At 54.7% G+C, this 21,385-nt stretch overlaps 1 protein-coding gene across 1 annotated transcript; it reads right to left on the bottom strand.

Moving 5' to 3' along the window:
• Nucleotides 1–2,598: 2,598 nt before the first annotated feature.
• Nucleotides 2,599–21,067, bottom strand: LYRM2 (LYR motif containing 2). The gene is made up of 3 exons (XM_075573813.1): nt 20,917–21,067; nt 12,428–12,568; nt 2,599–4,016 (listed from the first exon to the last, which is right to left on the bottom strand). Exons 1-3 carry the CDS (start codon nt 20,959–20,961, stop codon nt 3,936–3,938), a joined length of 267 nt encoding a protein of 88 aa, XP_075429928.1. The 5' UTR covers nt 20,962–21,067; the 3' UTR covers nt 2,599–3,935.
• Between the last annotated feature and the right edge of the window lie 318 nt (nt 21,068–21,385).

Raw genomic sequence — 21,385 nt, 5'->3', positions numbered from 1 at the left:
CGGGAGAACCTGCCCTTGCCACCTCGGGACCAGCAGCAGAGATCGGAGGACATCAGGTTGCGTCAGTGAGGATGCAGCCCAGTGATGTCCGGCAGAAGCATCTGCGGAGGGTGACCACCGGGGACCGGCAAGCGGATGGCTTGCTGGACTCCGGTGCCAGCATTACCCTGGTACACCCTGATATGGTGCGGCCAGAGGATTTGCTCCCGGGCACCGAGATGCAAGTGACCATGCCCGATGGAGAACCGCTGTCCCTCCAGGTTGCCCAGGTCTTTTTGGATTGGGGTGCCGGTCGTGGCATGACGGAGGTGGGGGTATTGCCTGGGTTAAATGCTGCAGCTTTGCTCGGCAACAACTTGGGGCATGTTACGTGTGTGTTCACATCCGAGCTGGCTCCTGTTGCAGCAATTCCTAGGAGCCAGTCATCAGGGATCACCACAGAATAAACCCGTCCCCCTGCATTTGGGACCAACCATTTCAACGGTCTCTGCAGAGACCAGACAGGTAAGCCAGACTACTGAGTCACAACCAGTGACTGACTTACTGTTCCCTTTACCTGTCCCTGTTTCCCCTGACTTAGAGACTAAGGGTGGGTGGTTAGTGTTAGGGACAGAATTAAGGGATGCAGTGAAAGCTGACCCCCAGCTTAGAAGGTATGAGACTGCGGGCGTCCGAGTTTCGGGAAAGTAGGGGGTCAGGTCACTTGCTGTGGCACCGCAGACTCTGGAGTAGGGAGCCGGGACTTACCAGGTTAGACTTTGTCTGGACCGGTAGGAGACTGTTAGTGGGACCCAGGGAGTGTAGGCAGCAAGGATTGTGGAAAACCCACTCCATTCCACTAACAGGGTATCAGGGGGTCACTCAGATGAGAGCCCAGCTGTTGCAGCCTTTCTCCTGGCCGGAGGCATCAGGGGCAGGGGCTGAGTTTTGTCACCCCGGTGATGCCTGCCAGCCAGAGGGTAAAGCGGGTGATTGTGTGTGGATGCTCTTGAACCTGTTACCAGGAATGGGGACACTAGTTCAGGGGGTAGCTAAGGCAGTGCTAGGGATCTTTGCTAGGACAGGATCGCCTAGAAGGGTGCTAGCGGAGTTAGGGTGCAGGGTGAATAGGCAGCCAGGAGCATTAGTCAGGGCTAGGTCAGGACAGCATAGGGTTCTGTTCCCGGACCAGCCGGGCAGGACACATATTATAGATCCTCCTGTGCTTCCAGGTGATCTGCGTCCTCTGCATAGGAGTGCCTACGGTGTATCAGCAGAGGAGAAGGGCAGTTTATAGAGGGGGGCTAGGAAAGAGTCAGCCTTCATCACTCTGAATGGTCCCTGGGAGACTTTCATATTGCCATTCAGGGTGAGGAATGCCCTGGCTGTCGTGCGATGCCTGGTCCCTAGGGTACTGGAGGGAGTGCAGTGTGAGGTAAGGGCATACCTGTGGAAGATAGTTGCATTTACACAGACATGGGTTTCGCATCTGTGGCGATGGAGGGGTTAATCAGGGCATTAATAAAGGTATTATACCCAGCTGATTAACCCCAACTCGCATTGGGAGTGAAGGGGTTAAAAGTATATGCATTACCCTGATGTATCTGCCCGTCTCCCAGCCTTCTTGTCCCCATTTTTCAGCCTGTTCCCTGCCTGTAGTAATACAAATGCTTACAAACTGCACTATTGGTTTTTAGGCACAAGATGGCGTTGTGAGTGCTGAACCAAGCGCTGAGTGAAGAAGCGTGGCTGTGTAAAGGAGGTCTGCTTTGAAGAATGGGTATCCATATCCAAGCCCGAGACCTCGTAACCGCAAGGTCAATTGGATAAGTGGCTTGCAGTAAAAACTGAAGTGGGTACTGTCAAAATGTATCACTCATCTTGTTAGCGTTCTTAACTTGAAAGGGGGAAGTCTATTGCCGTGAGAACTAGGTTAACCACGGAAACCACAATAGACACCTTTCAATTAAGTACGCTAACTCGAGAACCAAAGGGGCTAGCCATTATGATTTTTGTTGTGCAGCCCAGAATAAAGAAACCATGCACCCACATATAAAGTTTATTCCCGTAGCATAAGCACAACATACTTTACTAATAAAATTTCTTTTTCTGTTAGTTTTAAATACACGGGCAGGAAAGGCTTTTTCTGCAAGCCCGGGAAAAAAACCTTTAGTATGTAAATATGCTATGGGTGAATGAGCTATGGGTATTTTCCTTCCTGTACTCCAAAGAGACCCTGCTAAGTGGGAGACTGAGTCTAGTGAAGTGCAGGATTGAAAAGCCTCAGATTCCAAGTGTGAAAATGGCCGGGAAGTTGCTGAGTGCCAGATCGCGGCACTCAGCATGAGCCATTGACACCTTGGGACCAAACCCTAGACTGAGGGTCGCCAAGTTGAGGGTGGAGCAACCTTAACCTATGGTATGTTAAACCGCATAGGTGTCAGGCTGACACGTGCGCTTTACAAACCGGAATACTCTTTTTGCCCGGTCTGCAAACTTCAGGCAAATCGGGGATTGGTGGGTTAAATGTTCCCATGGAGGGGATTGGGCATGCATGTTAGAGATAGAGAGGAAGGGAAGTAGGACGAGCACTGCTATGAAGTACGGCTGGAGGCAGGGTGCAGCAAAAATACTTTATTCAGGCATACAAGCCCAGGTTAAAAACACGAGGAGGATCCTCTGACGCGTTTCGTCCTATCAGGACTTTATTATGTTATTATTATTATGTTAGAGATAGGTCTGTGACCCCTATAAACCTGCCCGCCGAGCTATCCCGTGTGATTCATGACATATCCAAGCTTTGCACAGGATTCTGTTCAAGTACAGCGGTAGCAGTTCCAGGACGCAAGGGGTTAACAACATCGTAACTAAGGATTTACCCCTACTTCAGGAATTCGTTAGCCCTGGTGACTCCCGAACGAATTCTTACGAACTACTACAAACTTTCTTCATTTGGTGGAGATATTAGATCGGCAACTTGCGATCTAGCCAAACGGACTTTAAATCAGAGACTGCATTTCTTGCAAAGGACAATTTATTTTGTTTCCCCATCCCAGTAAGTGTTGCATTATGTGTATTCTGAAGCTGTTAAGAAATAAATGACAATTTATTTTGCCTCCTTGTTATGTTCAATCGAGAATCCCAAAAATATAAAAAGTGTTGACAAGTTCTGGTCCACCGTGACACCTCCCAAACAATGCACAAGCATAACCACAGACAGCCAGGCTATCACAGTAACAGGTTTCATTATAAAAAGCACAAAAGAAAAAAGGAGGACGGCAGCTATACATGCTATTATTAGTCACTTAAGGAAGAAACCCACGGGTTTTGGAAAGCCGTGTACACTATAATGAAGCTATAAAAAGAAATGGTAACACCACCTACAGATACAGCCGATGCATTGTCCCCGGAGTCGCGGCATAAAAAGCAAAACACTGCGACTCAGAGGAGAGTAAAAGCTGCCAGGGCCTACGGGGAGTTTTTTCTTCTGAATAGGACCTCCTAGTGAGATTGTCCCCCCGGCCGGTGGATGTCGTGGTCAGATCCCCCCCCCCTCCCCCCGGCTTTGTGAACATTAACTGCGGCTGTACATCAAATCTATTATTAGTCTTTAACACAGAGTTTGCAGAGAGGTTGTTTAATGGGAACGTCAGTCACGTGTACAGATTCAACTATAATCCTTGGTAACAATCCCAAAGCTCCGGCCCACGTGCGTCGCCACTCCGAAGGAGCGTTGCAGGAGGCTGACTTTTAGCGGTGCCCTTAATGTCACAGAGTGCCGTACTTATAGAGATGAGAGAAGTGCTAAATGGGTCCCTCCTCGGTTCTTCTGGCATGTTGGTTGAAGCAAATATCACATCCTTGTGTGGACCTCTTTTACTTCAGCGGGACATCCCTGCATGAATATGTGGACTGGCTGGACCTATGCGGGTGGTCACGGGGCGGCCGCCCTGCCGTTAGGATTTGGCCAGTTGAAGTGTTCTCTCCAGTTCCTGCAGCTGCTTCTGTCCCTGAGCCAGCATCATTCGGACCGTGACCTGAAAGAGAAGAGAAAGACCTGAGCAGGAGACACATCCGAGGGTAAAAGTGAGGTGCACATTACAGCACTGCAACAAAACTCTCAGGACCCAACGTGTTGTACGGATGTTGGCCTTCCATGGAAACTCTTCCATCGAATGACACGGGTTGATTGTTTTTGCAATTATAAAGAAAGACACAAACACGGACAGTTTACGGTTATCATATTTCCTATGGATTCTCTTGCGCTTTTCAAAGCATGAAAGGTTCCTTCACTGTAACAGCCCCGTGCCTCTCCTTACTGGGAAGCTGCTGATGCTGTTGCTAACACATGGGTGACAATTGTAAACACAATCTATAAGCAAGATAGCAAAGTGAAAGTCCATGAATGGCACCCTGAAACCCGGAATGTGACACTTCACCGCAGGGCAACTCGCTGCAAGACACTTCGCCGCGATATCCTGTCTGCCGCACACCTGACCCAACAAGCCAAGCCAGGCCTGCCGCTCTGACAGCAACATGTTTAACTATCCCGCGCGGGACTGCAACGCTGGCTAGACATGCCGCTCCAAAGCGCCATCTTTAAATGTCCCGCTGGTCATTTAAACATGCGGTTGTCGGAGCGGGCGGTCGGGCACGGCACAGCTTGCTTGTCTGGTCGGGCATGCAGCAGAAGGCGATCGGAATGTCCTGTGGTGACGTTTCCCAGTGGCGGAACACCTGTAGGGTTTTGGTTGCGGCGAAACGTCCGAGACTGCCCTGCAACTCAAAGCAAAACACTGTTTCCTGCAAGAATTGTTGCATGTTGTGAAACTGCAATCTGCAGGGACTAATCCACTGGCAATTTCCACAAGTTTAAAATTTTTAATTAAAAAAAAAAATATCACTAAAGTTTAGAAAAAGGGAAATCATGTAACGATGCGCACAGCTAATCCCGGGCACAGTGTCGTACTGGTGCATGGCTAATCCCGGGCACAGTGTCGTACTGGTGCACAGCTAATCCCGGGCACAGTGTCGTACTGGTGCATGGCTAATCCCGGGCAGTGTCGTACTGGTGCACAGCTAATCCCGGGCACATTGTCGTACTGGTGCATGGCTAATCCCGGGCAGTGTCGTACTGGTGCACAGCTAATCCCGGGCACAGTGTCGTACTGGTGCACAGCTAATCCCGGGCACAGTGTCGTACTGGTGCATGGCTAATCCCGGGCACAGTGTCGTACTGGTGCACAGCTAATCCCGGGCACAGTGTCGTACTGGTGCATGGCTAATCCCGGGCAGTGTCGTACTGGTGCACAGCTAATCCCGGGCACATTGTCGTACTGGTGCATGGCTAATCCCGGGCAGTGTCGTACTGGTGCACAGCTAATCCCGGGCACAGTGTCGTACTGGTGCACAGCTAATCCCGGGCACAGTGTCGTACTGGTGCATGGCTAATCCCGGGCAGTGTCGTACTGGTGCACAGCTAATCCCGGGCACATTGTCGTACTGGTGCACGGCTAATCCCGGGCAGTGTCGTACTGGTGCACAGCTAATCCCGGGCACAGTGTCGTACTGGTGCATGGCTAATCCCGGACAGTGTCGTACTGGTGCACAGCTAATCCCGGGCACATTGTCGTACTGGTGCATGGCTAATCCCGGGCAGTGTCGTACTGGTGCACGGCTAATCCCGGGCACATTGTCGTACTGGTGCATGGCTAATCCCGGGCACATTGTCGTACTGGTGCATGGCTAATCCCGGGCAGTGTCGTACTGGTGCACAGCTAATCCCGGGCACAGTGTCGTACTGGTGCACAGCTAATCCCGGGCACAGTGTCGTACTGGTGCATGGCTAATCCCGGGCAGTGTCGTACTGGTGCACAGCTAATCCCGGGCACATTGTCGTACTGGTGCATGGCTAATCCCGGGCAGTGTCGTACTGGTGCACAGCTAATCCCGGGCAGTGTCGTACTGGTGCATGGCTAATCCCGGGCACATTGTCGTACTGGTGCACAGCTAATCCCGGGCACAGTGTCGTACTGGTGCATGGCTAATCCCGAGCAGTGTCGTACTGGTGCACAGCTAATCCCGGGCACATTGTCGTACTGGTGCACGGCTAATCCCGGGCAGTGTCGTACTGGTGCACAGCTAATCCCGGGCACAGTGTCGTACTGGTGCATGGCTAATCCCGGACAGTGTCGTACTGGTGCACAGCTAATCCCGGGCACATTGTCGTACTGGTGCATGGCTAATCCCGGGCAGTGTCGTACTGGTGCACGGCTAATCCCGGGCACATTGTCGTACTGGTGCATGGCTAATCCCGGGCACATTGTCGTATTGGTGCACGGCTAATCCCGGACACATTGTCGTACTGGTGCACGGCTAATCCCGGGCACATTGTCGTACTGGTGCACAGCTAATCCCGGGCACATTGTCGTACTGGTGCACGGCTAATCCCGGGCACATTGTCGTACTGGTGCACTGCTAATCCCGGGCACATTGTCGTACTGGTGCACGGCTAATCCCGGGCACATTGTCGTACTGGTGCATGGCTAATCCCGGGCAGTGTCGTACTGGTGCACGGCTAATCACGGGCACATTGTCGTACTGGTGCACGGCTAATCCCAGGCATTGTCGTACTGGTGCACGGCTAATCACAGGCACATTGTGGTACTGGTGCAAGGCTAATCCCGGGCACATTGTCGTACTGGTGCATGGCTAATCCCGGGCACATTGTCGTACTAGTGCACGGCTAATCCCAGGCACATTGTCGTACTGGTGCACGGCTAATCCCAGGCACATTGTCGTACTGGTGCACGGCTAATCCCAGGCACATTGTCGTACTGTGCACGGCTAATCCCAGGCACATTGTCGTACTGGTGCACGGCTAATCCCAGGCACATTGTCGTACTGGTGCACGGCTAATCCCGGGCACATTGTCGTACTGGTGCACGGCTAATCCCGGGCACATTGTCGTGCAGGTGCACGGCTAATCCCGAGCACATTGACGTACTGGTGCACGGCTAATCCCGGGCACATTGTCGTACTGGTGCACGGCTAATCCCGGGCACATTGTCGTACTGGTGCATGGCTAATCCCGGGCAGTGTCGTACTGGTGCACAGCTAATCCCGGGCAGTGTCGTACTGGTGCATGGCTAATCCCGGGCACATTGTCGTACTGGTGCACAGCTAATCCCGGGCACAGTGTCGTACTGGTGCATGGCTAATCCCGAGCAGTGTCGTACTGGTGCACAGCTAATCCCGGGCACATTGTCGTACTGGTGCACGGCTAATCCCGGGCAGTGTCGTACTGGTGCACAGCTAATCCCGGGCACAGTGTCGTACTGGTGCATGGCTAATCCCGGACAGTGTCGTACTGGTGCACAGCTAATCCCGGGCACATTGTCGTACTGGTGCATGGCTAATCCCGGGCAGTGTCGTACTGGTGCACGGCTAATCCCGGGCACATTGTCGTACTGGTGCATGGCTAATCCCGGGCACATTGTCGTATTGGTGCACGGCTAATCCCGGACACATTGTCGTACTGGTGCACGGCTAATCCCGGGCACATTGTCGTACTGGTGCACAGCTAATCCCGGGCACATTGTCGTACTGGTGCACGGCTAATCCCGGGCACATTGTCGTACTGGTGCACTGCTAATCCCGGGCACATTGTCGTACTGGTGCACGGCTAATCCCGGGCACATTGTCGTACTGGTGCATGGCTAATCCCGGGCAGTGTCGTACTGGTGCACGGCTAATCACGGGCACATTGTCGTACTGGTGCACGGCTAATCCCAGGCATTGTCGTACTGGTGCACGGCTAATCACAGGCACATTGTGGTACTGGTGCAAGGCTAATCCCGGGCACATTGTCGTACTGGTGCACGGCTAATCCCGGGCACATTGTCGTACTAGTGCACGGCTAATCCCAGGCACATTGTCGTACTGGTGCACGGCTAATCCCAGGCACATTGTCGTACTGGTGCACGGCTAATCCCAGGCACATTGTCGTACTGGTGCACGGCTAATCCCAGGCACATTGTCGTACTGGTGCACGGCTAATCCCAGGCACATTGTCGTACTGGTGCACGGCTAATCCCGGGCACATTGTCGTACTGGTGCACGGCTAATCCCGGGCACATTGTCGTGCAGGTGCACGGCTAATCCCGAGCACATTGACGTACTGGTGCACGGCTAATCCCGGGCACATTGTCGTACTGGTGCACGGCTAATCCCGGGCACATTGTCGTACTGGTGCACGGCTAATCCCGGGCACATTGGTGCACGGCTAATCCCGGGCACATTGACGTACTGGTGCACGGCTAATCCCGGGCACATTGTCGTACTGGTGCACGGCTAAACCCGGTCACATTGTCGTACTGGTGCACGGCTAATCCCGGGCACATTGTCGTACTGGTGCACGGCTAATCCCGGGCACATTGTCGTACAGGTGCACGGCTAATCCTGGGCACAGTGTCGTACTGGTGCACGGCTAATCCCGGGCACATTGGTGCACGGCTAATCCCGGGCACATTGTCGTACTGGAGCACTGCTAATCCCAGGCACATTGTTGTACTGGTGCACGGCTAATCCCGGGCACATTGTCGTACTTGTGCACGGCTAATCCCGGGCACATTGTCGTACTGGTGCATGGCTAATCCCGGGCACATTGTCGTACTGGTGCATGGCTAATCCCGGGCACATTGTCGTACTGGAGCACTGCTAATCCCGGGCACATTGTCGTACTGGTGCACGGCTAATCCCGGGCACATTGTCGTACTGGTGCACGGCTAATCCCAGGCACATTGTCGTACTGGTGCACGGCTAATCCCGGGCACATTGTCGTACTGGTGCACGGCTAATCCCGGACACATTGTCGTACTGGTGCACGGCTAATCCCGGGCACATTGTCGTACAGCTGCACGGCTAATCCCGGACACAGTCGTACTGGTGCACGGCTAATCCCGGGCAGTGTCATACTGGCGCACGGCTAATCCCGGGCACATTGTCGTACTGGTGCACGGCTAATCCCGGGCACATTGTCGTACAGGTGCACGGCTAATCCCGGGCACATTGACGTACTGGTGCACGGCTAATCCCGGGCACATTGTCGTACTGATGCACGGCTAATCCCGGGCACATTGTCGTACTGGTGCACGGCTAATCCCGGGCACATTGGTGCACAGCTAATCCCGGGCACATTGACATACTGGTGCACGGCTAATCCAGGGCACATTGTCGTACTGGTGCACGGCTAATCCCGGGCACATTGTCGTACTGGTGCACGGCTAATCCCGGGCACATTGTCGTACTGGTGCACGGCTAATCCCGGGCACATTGTCGTACTGGTGCATGGCTAATCGCGGGCACATTGTCGTACTGGTGCACAGCTAATCCCGGGCACATTGTCGTACAGGTGCATGGCTAATCCCGGGCACAGTGTCGTACTGGTGCACGGCTAATCCCGGGCACATTGTCGTACTGGTGCACTGCTAATCCCAGGCACATTGTCGTACTGGTGCACTGCTAATCCCGGGCACATTGGTGCACGGCTAATCCCGGGCACATTGTCGTACTGGAGCACTGCTAATCCCAGGCACATTGTCGTACTGGTGCATGGCTAATCCCGGGCACATTGTCGTACTGGTGCACGGCTAATCCCAGGCACATTGTCGTACTGGTGCACGGCTAATCCCGGGCACATTGTCGTACTGGTGCACGGCTAATCCCGGACACATTGTCGTACTGGTGCACGGCTAATCCCGGGCACATTGTCGTATTGGTGCACGGCTAATCCCGGGCACATTGTCGTACAGCTGCACGGCTAATCCCGGGCACATTGTCGTACAGCTGCACGGCTAATCCCGGGCACATTGTCGTACTGGTGCACTGCTAATCCCGGGCACATTGTCGTACTGGTGCACAGCTAATCCCTAGCACATTGTCGTACTGGTGCACGGCTAATCCCGGGCAGTGTCGTACTGGCGCACGGCTAATCCCGGGCACATTGTCGTACTGGTGCACGGCTAATCCCGGGCACATTGTCGTACAGCTGCACGGCTAATCCCGGGCACATTGTCGTACTGGTGCACGGCTAATCCCGGACACAGTCGTACTGGTGCACGGCTAATCCCGGGCACATTGTCGTACTGGTGCACGGCTAATCCCAGGCACATTGTCGTACTGGTGCACGGCTAATCCCAGGCACATTGTCGTACAGGTGCACTGCTAATCCCGGGCACATTGTCGTACAGGTGCACGGCTAATCCCAGGCACATTGTCGTACTGGTGCACGGCTAATCCCGGGCACATTGTCGTACTGGAGCACTGCTAATCCCGGGCACATTGTCGTACTGGTGCACGGCTAATCCCGGGCACATTGTCGTACTGGTGCACGGCTAATCCCGGGCACATTGTCGTACTGGTGTACAGCTAATCCCGGGCACATTGTCGTACTGGTGCACGGCTAATCCCAGGCGCAATGTCGTACTGGAGCACTGCTAATCCCAGGCACATTGTCGTACTGGTGCCGGCTAATCCCGGGCACATTGTCGTACTGGTGCACGGCTAATCCCGGGCACATTGTCGTACTGGTGCATGGCTAATCCCAGGCACATTGTCGTACTGGTGCACGGCTAATCCCGGGCACATTGTCGTACACTGGTGCACGGCTAATCCCGGGCACATTGTCGTACTGGTGCACGGCTAATCCCGGGCACATTGTCATACTGGTGCATGGCTAATCCCGGGCACATTGTCGTACTGGTGCACGGCTAATCCTGGGCACATTGTCGTACTGGTGCACGGCTAATCCCGGGCACATTGTCGTACTGGTGCACGGCTAATCCCGGGCACATTGTCGTACTGGTGCACTGCTAATCCCGGGCACATTGTCGTACTGGTGCACGGCTAATCCCGGGCACATTGTCGTACTGGTGCACGGCTAATCCTGGGCACATTGTCGTACTGGTGCACTGCTAATCCCGGGCACATTGTCGTACTGGTGCACGGCTAATCCCGGGCACATTGTCGTACTGGTGCACGGCTAATCCCGGGCACATTGTCGTACTGGAGCATTCCTAATCCCAGGCACATTGTCGTACTGGTGCACGGCTAATCCCAGGCACATTGTCGTACTGGTGCAAGGCTAGTCCCAGACACATTGTCGTACTGGTGCACGGCTAATCCCAGGCACATTGTCGTACAGGTGCACGGCTAATCCCGGGCACATTGTCGTACAGGTGCACGGCTAATCCCGGGCACATTGTCGTACTGGTGCACGGCTAATCCCGGGCACATTGTCGTACTGGTGCACGGCTAATCCAAGGCACATGTGATGTAATACCTGCTAGTGATGACCAAAACAAAAGCTATAATAGATATAGTGATGACACTATACCAACAGATTTGTGAGGCATGTAAATGTCTCCCACCTGTGTGACCGTCCGGTCAAAGAAGTCTAAACATGCAGGCTAAATAAAGCAAAAAAAAAACCCCCAGGAATCCTGCACTAACCAAGAGTCTAACACCGTGAGGTTAGAAAGTGGGCTGGGAAAGAGCATAGAACCCATGGAATCGCATGTGCCAACGCTACTCTGCAGTAGTATGATGGGTGAGGAGGTAATCACTGTGTGAGTGACAGTAATGAGAGAAGCACCCACTTAAAAACCATGCAGCATGTGTACGCCAAAACTAAACATGAGACACCCCTCTGTGTAACATCAGGCAGGGAGGAACTTGCTGCACAAACATGGATAACTATGTGCACCACAGTGGCTACCAGAAACAGACTCCCAGGTAAACGGGGGTCAAAGTCAAATATCAAAGCAAACTGAGGCAATACTTAGCCCAGCGTGGAGCCTTCATAAGCCATAAACATGAGAGTCCAGCAGGAAGAGTCAGCACAAGGTCCACCGCTGATCCAGAGCAAATCCCAGAAGTGCAGGAGAAAACACGTGTAGAGGGTTGAGAAGACACACACACACACTTTTGCAATTTGAGACTGAACAACCAACCTGCCACTGATGAGACCCACAAAGACGAAACAGTCTGTCTGTGAGTGGGTTCACTGGCTTTGCATCTCATCCCACGCTATGTTTAAAAGCTGTGTTTTTAAACAGCGAGCATTGGCTTACGGGTTCCAAGTTATAATGGATTTCAGACAAAAGGTGGCACTGTGTGCTCATTTGCATGTAATTTCCCAGAATCCCTTGCTGCAGTGGAAGCACTGTATTGCGGGTGATGGTGAAAAGCAGGGTTGCAGACCTGTCTAAGACATGCGAATGTGCTCACAAGTAATATTTGTATATGCTATACAGTGAATGAAGGGTTTTTAGTCACCTTTTCACCCACCATAACCTACATTTTGTGTGTGTGTGCATGCTCTCTGCGGAGTTGGAGCTGGATTAATGAAGAGATGATTAGATACACGACGCCCCACAGGTTCTCTCACCTCCTCTGTTGTCCCTTTATTCCTCTTGAACTCCTCCCGCGCCCACTCTTCCGTGTATCGACGGTCTGAAGCATTGGGGATCTGACGAACAGCCCGTAAAATCTTCCTGTACAGACCCAGCACCTGCTGCCTGAGCATGAACTGATGGGAGAAGGAGACAAGTCATACTCGCTCCCTGTGTGTGTCCAAACTGGGCCCTCTAACCCCTGCGCTGCCTGAGCATGAACTGGTGGGAGAAGCAGACAAGTCACCACTGACTCCCAGTGTGTGTCCAAACTGGGCCCTTTAACCCCTGTGCATTATGAAGAGTTTTATAAATAAAGAACATGTTTACTATGAAGCGCTGATCCATCAGAACCGCAGTCGCATATTACTCACAGGTGTCTTGTGGAGTCACACTGCTTAGTAAACATGGCCCAAAATGCTTTAAATGCAAAGTATCCCCAATCGTTCCCCCTAACTTATGTACAGTATAACAATGATGCCCAGCCTGATATACAGGTAATCGGTCAGTGCTCGAGCCGAGGGGAACATTACAGGTATCAGGGCACCGCCGGTGCCTGTGAGAGGCGCCGGTAATGTCGGTAGTGACGCATTAATACAGCGACGCGGCGCCCCACGTGGTGTGGAAACACTTTGCACTTGGAGGAACCTACACCAACAGGGCAGACCTGACGGACGCTTCAGTGGAGGTGGACAGGAGTACACAGACGCTACCTATGCTGAGATACCCCTAGAGTGTTCACATTCAGTGCTTTCATTGCACTGACATTTTGTAAGTGCAACTTTTATCTTTTCTTGCCAAGTAAAACTAACATACTACACTATGAGGTGTGCGCTTTTTTCTTGTTTTTCTCTAATGTCTATAGCTGGAACATTTCACAGCCGTGCGCTGAAGGCCGTCTGGAGTATTTGCTGCTTACTATACAACCACAGGAACCGTGAGATTTCTGCCACACGCAGACTACTGGCAGATCTTGTTTGTGGCAGATTCTGTAGGCCGTGACACAACGTGTTATTTCTGCACGGTTTGAAGCGCACATTAACTTGTTAAACATTGTTCTATAGCAGGGGATCTCCACTACAGACCTCAGGACCACCCTCCAACAGGTCAGGTTTTCAGGATATCCCTGCTTCTGCACAGGTGCCTCCACCAGTCCCAGCTGCAGCAAAAGTGACTCAGTCTTGAACTCAGCCACTGATTGGGCCACCTGCACTCTGACCTCACTGCCCCTGCACTCTGACCTCACTGCCCCTGCACTCTTTCCTTACTGCCCCTGCACTCTGTCCTTACTGTCCATGCACTCTGTCCTCACTGCCCCTGCACTCTCTCCTTACTGCTCCTGCACTCTGTCCTTACTGTCCCTGCACTCTGACCTCACTGCGCCTGCACTCTGACCTCACTGCCCCTGCACTCTGACCTCACTGCCCCTGCACTCTGACCTCACTGCCCCTGCACTCTGACCTCACTGCCCCTGCACTCTGACCTTATTGTCCCTGCACTCTGACCTTACTGCCCCTGCACTCTGTCCTCACTGCACCCTTTCCTCGCTGCCCCTGCACTCTATCCTCACTGCCCCTGCACTCTTTCCTTACTGTCCCTGCACTCTGACCTCACTGCCCATGCACTCTTTCCTTACTGCCCCTGCAATCTTTCCTTACTGCCCCTGCACTCTTTCCTTACTGTCCCTGCACTCTTTCCTTACTGTCCCTGCACTCTTTCCTTACTGTCCCTGCACTCTTTCCTTACTGCCCCTGCACCCTGTCCTCACTGCCCCTGCACCCTGTCCTCACTGCCCCTGCACCCTGTCCTCACTGCCCCTGCACTCTGACCTCACTGCCCCTGCACTCTGACCTTATTGTCCCTGCACTCTGACCTTACTGCATCTGCACTCTGACCTTACTGCCCCTGCACTCTGACCTCACTGCCCCTGCACTCTGTCCTTACTGCCCCTGCACTCTTTCCTTACTGCCCCTGCACTCTTTCCTTACTGCCCCTGCACCCTTTCCTCACTGCCCCTGCACTCTGACCTCACTGCCCCTGCACTCTGACCTCACTGCCCCTGCACTCTTTCCTTACTGCCCCTGCACTCTGTCCTTACTGCCCCTGCACCATGTCCTCACTGCCCCTGCACTCTGACCTCACTGCCCCTGCACTCTCTCCTTACTGCTCCTGCACTCTGTCCTTACTGTCCCTGCACTCTGACCTCACTGCGCCTGCACTCTGACCTCACTGCCCCTGCACTCTGACCTCACTGCCCCTACACTCTGACCTCACTGCCCCTGCACTCTGACCTTATTGTCCCTGCACTCTGACCTTACTGCCCCTGCACTATGTCCTCACTGCACCCTTTCCTCGCTGCCCCTGCACTCTATCCTCACTGCCCCTGCACTCATTCCTTACTGTCCCTGCACTCTGACCTCACTGCCCATGCACTCTTTCCTTACTGCCCCTGCACTCTTTCCTTACTGCCCCTGCACTCTTTCCTTACTGTCCCTGCACTCTTTCCTTACTGTCCCTGCACTCTTTCCTCACTGCCCCTGCACCCTGTCCTCACTGCCCCTGCACCCTGTCCTCACTGCCCCTGCACTCTGACCTCACTGCCCCTGCACTCTGACCTTATTGTCCCTGCACTCTGACCTTACTGCCCCTGCACTCTGTCCTTACTGACCCTGCACTCTGTCCTCACTGCCTCTGCACTCTGACCTCACTGCCCCTGCACTCTCTCCTTACTGCCCCTGCACTCTTTCCTTACTGCCCCTGCACCCTGTCCTTACTGCCCCTGCACACTGACCTTCCTGCCCCTGCACTCTGTCCTCACTGCCCCTGCACCCTTTCCTCACTGCCTCTGCACTCTGACCTTACTGTCCCTGCACTCTGACCTTACTGCCTCTGCACTCTGACCTTACTGCCTCTGCACTCTGACCTTACAGTCCCTGCACTCTGTCCTTACTGCCCCTGCACCCTGTCCTTACTACCCCTGCACTCTGTCCTTACTGCCCCTGCACTCTGTCCTTACTGCCCCTGCACTCTGTCCTTACTGCCCCTGCACTCTGTCCTCACTGCCTCTGCACTCTTTCCTCACTGCCTCTGCACTCTGACCTCACTGCCCCTGCAATCTCTCCTTACTGCCCCTGCACTCTTTCCTTACTGCCCCTGCACCCTGTCCTTACTGCCCCTGCACTCTGACCTTCCTGCCCCTGCACTCTGTCCTCACTGCCCCTGCACCCTTTCCTCACTGCCTCTGCACTCTGACCTTACTGTCCCTGCACTCTGACCTTACTGCCTCTGCACTCTGACCTTACAGTCCCTGCACTCTGTCCTTACTGCCCCTGCACCCTGTCCTTACTACCCCTGCACTCTGTCCTTACTGCCCCTGCACTCTGACCTTACAGTCCCTGCACTCTGTCCTTACTGCCCCTGCACTCTGACCTTACTGCCCCTGCACTCTGACCTTACTGCCCCTGCACCCTGACCTTACTGCCCCTGCACTCTGACCTTACTGCCCCTGCACCCTGTCCTTACTGCCCCTGCACTCTTTCCTTACTGCCCCTGCACTCTTTCCTTACTGCCCCTGCACTCTGTCCTTACTGCCCCTGCACTCTTTCCTCACTGCCCCTGCACTCTGTCCTCACTGCCCCTGCACTCTTTCCTCACTGCCCCTGCACCCTGTCCTTACTGCCCCTGCACTCTTTCCTCACTGCCCCTGCACCCTGTCCTTACTGCCCCTGCACTCTGACTTTACTACTCATGCCCTCTGACCTTACTGTCCCTGCACTCTTTCCCCACTGCTCCTGCACTCTGACCTTACTGCCCCTGCACTCTTTCCTCACTGCCCCTGCACTCTGACCTTACGGTCCCTGCACTCTTTCCTCACTGCCCCTGCACTCTGTCCTCACTGCCCCTGCACCCTGTCCTTACTGTCCCTGCACTCTGACCTTACTGCCCCTGCACTCTGACCTTACTGCCCCTGCACTCTTTCCTTACTGTCCCTGCACTCTTTCCTTACTGCCCCTGCACTCTTTCCTTACTGCCCCTGCACCCTTTCCTCACTGCCCCTGCACTCTGACCTCACTGCCCCTGCACTCTGACCTTACTGTCCCTGCACTCTGACCTTACTGCCTCTGCACTCTGACCTTACTGCCTCTGCACTCTGACCTTACTGCCTCTGCACTCTGACCTTACAGTCCCTGCACTCTGTCCTTACTGCCCCTGCACCCTGTCCTTACTACCCCTGCACTCTGTCCTTACTGCCCATGCACTCTGACCTTACTGCCCCTGCACTCTGTCCTTACTGCCCCTGCACTCTGTCCTCACTGCCTCTGCACTCTTTCCTTACTGCCTCTGCACTCTGACCTCACTGCCCCTGCACTCTCTCCTTACTGCCCCTGCACTCTTTCCTTACTGCCCCTGCACCCTGTCCTTACTGCCCCTGCACTCTGACCTTCCTGCCCCTGCACTCTGTCCTCACTGCCCCTGCACCCTTTCCTCACTGCCTCTGCACTCTGACCTTACTGTCTCTGCACTCTGACCTTATTGCCTCTGCACTCTGACCTTACAGTCCCTGCACTCTGTCCTTACTGCCCCTGCACCCTGTCCTTACTACCCCTGCACTCTGTCCTTACTGCCCCTGCACTCTGACCTTACAGTCCCTGCACTCTGTCCTTACTGCCCCTGCACTCTGACCTTACTGCCCCTGCACCCTGTCCTTACTGCCCCTGCACTCTGACCTTACTGTACCTGCACTCTGTCCTTACTGCCCCTGCACCCTGTCCTTACTGCCCCTGCACTCTGTCCTCACTGCCCCTGCACTCTTTCCTCACTGCCCCTGCACTCTTTCCTCACTGCCCCTGCACTCTTTCCTCACTGCCCCTGCACTCTGTCCTTACTGCCCCTGCACTCTTTCCTCACTGCCCCTGCACTCTGTCCTCACTGCCCCTGCACTCTTTCCTCACTGCCCCTGCACCCTGTCCTTACTGCCCCTGCACTCTTTCCTCACTGCCCCTGCACCCTGTCCTTACTGCCCCTGCACTCTGACCTTACTACTCATGCCCTCTGACCTTACTGTCCCTGCACTCTTTCCTCACTGCTCCTGCACTCTGACCTTACTGCCCCTGCACTCTTTCCTCACTGCCCCTGCACTCTGACCTTACTGTCCCTGCACTCTTTCCTCACTGCCCCTGCACTCTGTCCTCACTGCCCCTGCACCCTGTCCTTACTGTTCCTGCACTCTGACCTTACTGCCCCTGCACTCTGACCTTACTGCCCCTGCACTCTTTCCTTACTGTCCCTGCACTCTTTCCTTACTGCCCCTGCACTCTTTCCTTACTGCCCCTGCACTCTTTCCTTACTGCCCCTGCACTCTTTCCTTACTGCCCCTGCACCCTTTCCTCACTGCCCCTGCACTCTGACCTCACTGCCCCTGCACTCTGACCTTACTGCCCCTGCACTCTTTCCTTACTGCCCCTGCACTCTTTCCTTACTGCCCCTGCACTCTTTCCTTACTGTCCCTGCACTCTTTCCTTACTGCCCCTGCACTCTTTCCTCACTGCCCCTGCACCCTTTCCTCACTGCCCCTGCACTCTGACCTTACTGTCCCTGCACTCTGACCTTACTGACCCTGCACTCTGTCCTTACTGCCCCTGCACTCTGACCTTACTGCCCCTGCACTCTGTCCTTACTGTCCCTGCACTCTTTCCTCACTGCCTCTGCACTCTTCCTTACTGCCCCTGCACCCTGTCCTTACTGCCCCTGCACCCTGACCTTACTGCCCCTGCACTCTTTCCTCACTGCCTCTGCACTCTGTCCTTACTGCCCCTGCACTCTGTCCTTACTGCCTCTGCACTCTGACCTTACTGCCTCTGCACTCTGACCTTACAGTCCCTGCACTCTGTCCTTACTGCCCCTGCACCCTGTCCTTACTGCCCCTGCACTCTGACCTTACTGCCCCTGCACTCTGACCTTACAGTCCCTGCACTCTGTCCTAACTGCCCCTGCACTCTGACCTTACTGTCCCTGCACTCTGACCTTACTGCCTCTGCACTCTGACCTTACTGCCTCTGCACTCTGACCTTACAGTCCCTGCACTCTGTCCTTACTGCCCCTGCACCCTGTCCTTACTACCCCTGCACTCTGTCCTTACTGCCCCTGCACTCTGTCCTTACTGCCCCTGCACTCTGTCCTTACTGCCCCTGCACTCTGTCCTCACTGCCTCTGCACTCTTTCCTTACTGCCTCTGCACTCTGACCTCACTGCCCCTGCACTCTCTCCTTACTGCCCCTGCACTCTTTCCTTACTGCCCCTGCACCCTGTCCTTACTGCCCCTGCACTCTGACCTTCCTGCCCCTGCACTCTGTCCTCACTGCCCCTGCACACTTTCCTCACTGCCTCTGCACTCTGACCTTACTGCCTCTGCACTCTGACCTTACTGCCTCTGCACTCTGACCTTACAGTCCCTGCACTCTGTCCTTACTGCCCCTGCACTCTGACCTTACTGCCCCTGCACTCTTTCCTTACTGTCCCTGCACTCTTTCCTTACTGCCCCTGCACTCTTTCCTTACTGCCCCTGCACTCTTTCCTTACTGCCCCTGCACCCTTTCCTCACTGCCCCTGCACTCTGATCTCACTGCCCCTGCACTCTTTCCTCACTGCCCCTGCACTCTGACCTTACTGCCCCTGCACTCTTTCCTCACTGCCCCTGCACTCTGACCTTACTGTCCCTGCACTCTTTCCTCACTGCCCCTGCACTCTGTCCTCACTGCCCCTGCACCCTGTCCTTACTGTCCCTGCACTCTGACCTTACTGCCCCTGCACTCTGACCTTACTGCCCCTGCACTCTGACCTTACTGCCCCTGCACTCTGACCTTACTACTCATGCCCTCTGACCTTACTGTCCCTGCACTCTTTCCTCACTGCTCCTGCACTCTGACCTCACTGCCCCTGCACTCTGACCTTACTGTCCCTGCACTCTTTCCTCACTGCCCCTGCACTCTGTCCTCACTGCCCCTGCACCCTGTCCTTACTGTCCCTGCACTCTGACCTTACTGCCCCTGCACTCTGACCTTACTGCCCCTGCACTCTTTCCTTACTGCCCCTGCACTCTTTCCTTACTGCCCCTGCACTCTTTCCTTACTGCCCCTGCACTCTTTCCTTACTGCCCCTGCACCCTTTCCTCACTGCCCCTGCACTCTGACCTCACTGCCCCTGCACTCTTTCCTTACTGCCCCTGCACTCTTTCCTTACTGTCCCTGCACTCTGTCCTTACTGTCCCTGCACTCTTTCCTTACTGCCCCTGCAGTCTTTCCTTACTGTCCCTGCACTCTTTCCTTACTGCCCCTGCACTCTTTCCTTACTGTCCCTGCACTCTTTCCTTACTGCCCCTGCACTCTTTCCTCACTGCCCCTGCACTCTGACCTTACTGTCCCTGCACTCTGACCTTACTGCCCCTGCACTCTGACCTTACTGCCCCTGCACTCTGTCCTTACTGTCCCTGCACTCTTTCCTCACTGCCTCTGCACTCTTTCCTTACTGCCCCTGCACCCTGTCCTTACTACCCCTGCACCCTGACCTTACTGCCCCTGCACTCTGTCCTCACTGCCTCTGCACTCTGACCTTACTGTCCCTGCACTCTGTCCTTACTGCCCCTGCACTCTGTCCTTACTGCCTCTGCACTCTGACCTTACTGCCTCTGCACTCTGACCTTACAGTCCCTGCACTCTGTCCTTACTGCCCCTGCACCCTGTCCTTACTGCCCCTGCACTCTGACCTTACTGCCCCTGCACTCTGACCTTACAGTCCCTGCACTCTGTCCTAACTGCCCCTGCACTCTGACCTTACTGCCCCTGCACCCTGTCCTTACTGCCCCTGCACTCTGACCTTACTGCCCCTGCACTCTTTCCTCACTGCCCCTGCACCCTGTCCTTACTGCCCCTGCACTCTGTCCTTACTGCCCCTGCACTCTGTCCTTACTGCCCCTGCACTCTTTCCTCACTGCCCCTGCACCCTGTCCTTACTGCCCCTGCACTCTGACCTTACTACTCATGCCCTCTGACCTTACTGTCCCTGCACTCTTTCCTTACTGCCCCTGCACTCTTTCCTCACTGCCTTTGCACTCTTTCCTCACTGCCTTTGCACTCTGACCTCACTGTCCCTGCACCCTGTCCTTACTGTCCCTGCACTCTGACCTCACTGCCCCTGCACTCTGACCTCACTGCCCCTGCACTCTGACCTCACTGTCCCTGCACTTTGTCCTCACTGTCCCTGCACCCTGTCCTTACTGTCCCTGCACTCTGACCTTACTGCCCCTGCACTCTGACCTTACTGCCCCTGCACTCTTTCCTTACTGTCCCTGCACTCTTTCCTTACTGCCCCTGCACTCTGTCCTTACTGCCCCTGCACTCTTTCCTTACTGCCCCTGCACTCTGACCTTACTGTCCCTGCACTGGATTACAACGCGAGCCCCTGATATAAAGGAGGAGATAGCGCTCACCTGCCTGAGGCTGAGAGCAGCAGGGGGCAGGCGGGAGCCGGACATGACCCTGAGCCATGCTGCAGGGAGAGCGGCAGTGAGAACGGCAGGGAGAGCCGCATCGAATTCACTACACGCACAGTGCCACCTGCTGTCGGGAGGTGTGCAGGACATGTCCCTGAGACATGCTGCAGTGACAGGAGCAGAAAGTGCAGGGTACACACAGTGCCACCTGCTGGCGGAAGCTGTGCAGGGCATGTCACTGAGACATGCTGCAGTGACAGGTGCAGAGAGTGCTGGGTACACACAGTGCCACCTGCTGGCGGGAGGTGTGCAGGACATGTCCCTGAGACATGCTGGTGACAGGAGCAGAAAGTGCAGGATACACACAGTGCCACCAGCTGGCGGGAGGTGTGCAGCGCACTCTCTGTGACTGGCCCTGTAATAAGACTCAGGACATAGCGGTTGATTTATTGCCTGGGAGCACAAA

Source organism: Ascaphus truei, chromosome 1 (assembly GCF_040206685.1).
Source record: "Ascaphus truei isolate aAscTru1 chromosome 1, aAscTru1.hap1, whole genome shotgun sequence".
In the NCBI taxonomy this organism is placed as follows: domain Eukaryota; kingdom Metazoa; phylum Chordata; class Amphibia; order Anura; family Ascaphidae; genus Ascaphus; species Ascaphus truei.
Note: the sequence above shows the minus strand (reverse complement) of the source record. Positions and strands in the feature narration are given on the sequence as shown.